Source organism: Ischnura elegans, chromosome 11 (assembly GCF_921293095.1).
Source record: "Ischnura elegans chromosome 11, ioIscEleg1.1, whole genome shotgun sequence".
Taxonomy (NCBI): domain Eukaryota; kingdom Metazoa; phylum Arthropoda; class Insecta; order Odonata; family Coenagrionidae; genus Ischnura; species Ischnura elegans.
The window spans coordinates 41872398-41875957 of NC_060256.1; the positions used below are offsets into that span (position 1 = coordinate 41872398).

Sequence of the window (3560 nt, forward strand, 5' to 3'; positions counted from 1 at the left end):
TTTGGAGAAGAAATACTATCACTGTAGAATCATAAGGTAGACAATTACTTGGTAGCCATGGTTCCCCATACTATTGTTCCCCAAGGTTTGAAAAACATGACAGGGCCAATACCACTCAAAGGATTTCATACAAAGACAATAGTAATAATATTGATTTACCTCATTGGGATAAAGCAGGTATGAGTTTTATGAAGATGTAGAATGCAAAAAGATAGTTAAATGCACACACACTGTGATCATACCAGGTATTGAGTGAAATTAAATATGTATGGGTTAATGTAACACATCAGTTAGAAATTCTTTTTGATTATAATAAAACTAATGGATAAGTATATTCTTTTTCAAAATAGAAAGCCTTTCATTCAGTTAAGGAACTTGTGTTTATTAGAAAAGACAATGGTTACTTCTCAAAGTGGATGTATGGAATAACAATCTGACTTATAATTAGTTATATGCAGAATACATACGCAAGGCAAACAAAATATTTGTCATTGTAACAACATTATTTCAACATTCATTCAGTGATTTTGCTACTGCTAAACTATTAAATGACAATACCTTAACCTTAATTAATATTGTACACAGAAATTTTCAATGCCCTTAATATCCATAACTAATGTAGGAGGGAACTTAAAATCTAACAATACATGAAACAAGTGAAAATGGACATAAATAATTCATCTTAACCCTAATTTAATGTTGGGGAACCTTATACTCACCATGGCAAACGAAAGACATATTCTATTTACAGTAAATATGACTATGGAAGCATGGACATGGAACCATTAGAAAGTAACTGTATAATTTTAACCTACCAAACCAAATGTCATAGCACAATTTAAAAAACAAATTGGAAATACTAAAATTAAACTACCCCAGAGAAACAACGGTGAACAGCAAGTTTAGATGGATTAAATGTTACAATGGATGGCACAAACGTCAACAGAATAGAGAGAGGGTGTCGAAAGAAAAGAGTTAAAGGTAAGGAGACAACGGGCCAAAGGAAAATAAAGTAAACTGCCACACAGAGTTGAAATATGCACTAAATTCGTTCCGGATATTAATGGCGGAGTTTGCAGGGTGGTTTGCTCCTTGCAGGGGTAAGCCAGGGAGTACAGTCACCTCGTTGGGATCTTCGAAGGTGGTGTACGCATTAGTATTGTGCACACAAAGGAAATTATGAAGGGCTACCGCTGCCAAAGTAACAGTCTCAACCTTTTCTGGGGCCAGGTTCATCACGCTCAGGAAAACTCTAAATCTGTTCGTCAATATGCCAAAGGCATTCTCCACAACCCTTTGGGCCCTGGAGAGACGGAAGTTATAAACCCTCTTCTCAGGAGTGAGGTCTCTGAAGGGATAGGGCTTCAAGATTCGGTTGGTCAGGGGGGATGCGTCATCCGCAATAAACACATAGGGCACAGGGATTGCCTTCCCAGGAAGTGGCCTGGATGCTGGGAGGTTCAGCCTCTCTTCATTTATTGCCTCCGCAAGTCTGCTTTCCCTGAATACCCCACCGTCACTCACTCGCCCATTCACCCCAACGTCCACATAAATAAATTTGTACCTGGCGTCTACCAATGCCAAAAGGACAATTGAATGGCCGCCTTTATAGTTAAAATAAAAAGAGCAAGCGCTTGATGGGGGACGAAAAGCTACATGTTTCCCATCAATTGCTCCCACGCACATGGGAAAACCCCAGAGTGACTGAAACTCACTGGCTATCCTCTCCCATTCCTCAGCTTTCCGTGGCACCTGGAACAGCAACAAATGGAAATGATAAGGCCATAAATACACCTTTACCTCAAGAGTAGGCAAATGCATAGTTACAGAAACTTTCACTACGTTTCCAAGTGCACAAACGATTGTGAGCATTAAAATCTCCGAGTAAAATAAAAGGCTGAGGTAGCTGGTGAACAAGGGATTCTAGATTAAAACGGATGACGGGTGCACCCTCCGGCAGGTAAACGTTGCACACCGTTATCGCCTCGGGAGCGTGCGCCGTCACCGCTACCGCTTGGAACGGTGTGTTAAGGTTTATTCGGGAGATGTAAAGTGCCTCCCGAACAAAAACCGAAACTCCACCATGGGCTCGTTGGCCACTAGTATCGTCCAGTCTAAAAGCGTTAAAATGTTTTAAATATCCCTTGTCTGTATCTTTAAAACGCGTTTCCTGCAAACATATACAGGAAGGGTTAAAATCTCTGATTAAAATTTCAAGTTCCTCCTTATGCTTATAAAAACCGTTGCAGTTCCACTACACGATCAAAGCCATGATCTGCTGTACGTTTGATCTCGTCGATCTAACGTACAGCAGATCAAAGTGGCTTACAACTCCCCGACAGGTGTTTAGGGTGGAGTGCACCTCGACCCTGACGGGAATATCATGCAGCTTATTAACATTTAGTAATTTTTCTCTCTGGGCTTTATTATCAGTTTCAATGAGCAGTGTACCATCGCGAAGCTTTTTAGCCGATTTCAGCTCCCCGGGAACCAAACCCGATAAAACTTTACGAATAAGGAAGGGGGACACCTTTTTCAGGTTCTCCCCTTCCTTCCGGCACCTCATTACTAGGTAGCGCTGACTAGCACCGTGAACTTTAACTCTCCCGTCGTCTGGACGGGATCTTTTAGTTGGAGGTAGAGTTTCTTCAGCCATCCAAGTAAAGTGGCGGAAAAAATTAACGCAAAGCTCGTTGGCGTCTGAGAGCGGCCAGTTCAGGAACTACTTGTCTTCAAAAATGTTGCCCTCGTATGTTCTCATACAACCGGGAGTTTTAAAAGCAATATATCCCTTTTACCGGGGAAATAATCATGCTCGTCGCATTATGACAAGCACAAAAGATCCAGCTACGATTTCTTCGCCATATTCTCCGAAGTATGCTTCGCCCTCGACTCACCTAGAATGGAATCTTCTTTCGTCGGGAAATCAGTGGACATAGCCGACATATTGAGCATTGGGACGTTATCTTTCCGGTGGTGTAGTGGGTAAAGTATCATGCTACGAATCAGAGGTTCCACGGATCAAGTCCCAGTGACGGATGGCTTGATGCTGCACACACACACATTTTAAACATTTTTCTGATCTTAAAATTTCGCAAAGCCTATCACAAGGTCCATAGGATGCTGCATGTCTATTGAATTATTATGTGTTATGATTTTCACTTATTGAAACGTTATTTAGGAAACTGGAAAGATTACGGAATTTCGAATGAGTGGAAAGGAACATAATGGAATTCAACTTATTTTTTAGTAAATATAAGAGAATGAATTTTGTCTAGCATTTGTTTCCGTGGTAATCGAATTATTATTAATATTTTCCTAGCTACAAGTTGATACATATCATGGAATGATATATTTTTCCTCGTGAATTTCTCGTTCGGACATAATCAATCAATTGATTCTGGATTTTATTTCTCCTAATGCTGGCGAATATTTCTTTTGTTCAATTCTGATCTTTGATGCTAGCATTCTTTATCAATTCCTGCATTATTCTTCTCTTCTCTGTAACACACATGCTGTACCATGCAGTCATTTACCTGTATACTCCGTTTTTGTGCCCG

At 40.4% G+C, this 3560-nt stretch overlaps 1 protein-coding gene across 1 annotated transcript; it reads right to left on the reverse strand.

Moving 5' to 3' along the window:
* Positions 1–975: 975 nt before the first annotated feature.
* Positions 976–2946, reverse strand: LOC124167622. Its single transcript, XM_046545602.1, has 2 exons — positions 2898–2946; positions 976–1571 (listed from the first exon to the last, which is right to left on the reverse strand). The coding sequence occupies exons 1-2, from the start codon at positions 2944–2946 to the stop codon at positions 976–978; spliced, it is 645 nt and encodes a 214-aa protein (XP_046401558.1).
* Between the last annotated feature and the right edge of the window lie 614 nt (positions 2947–3560).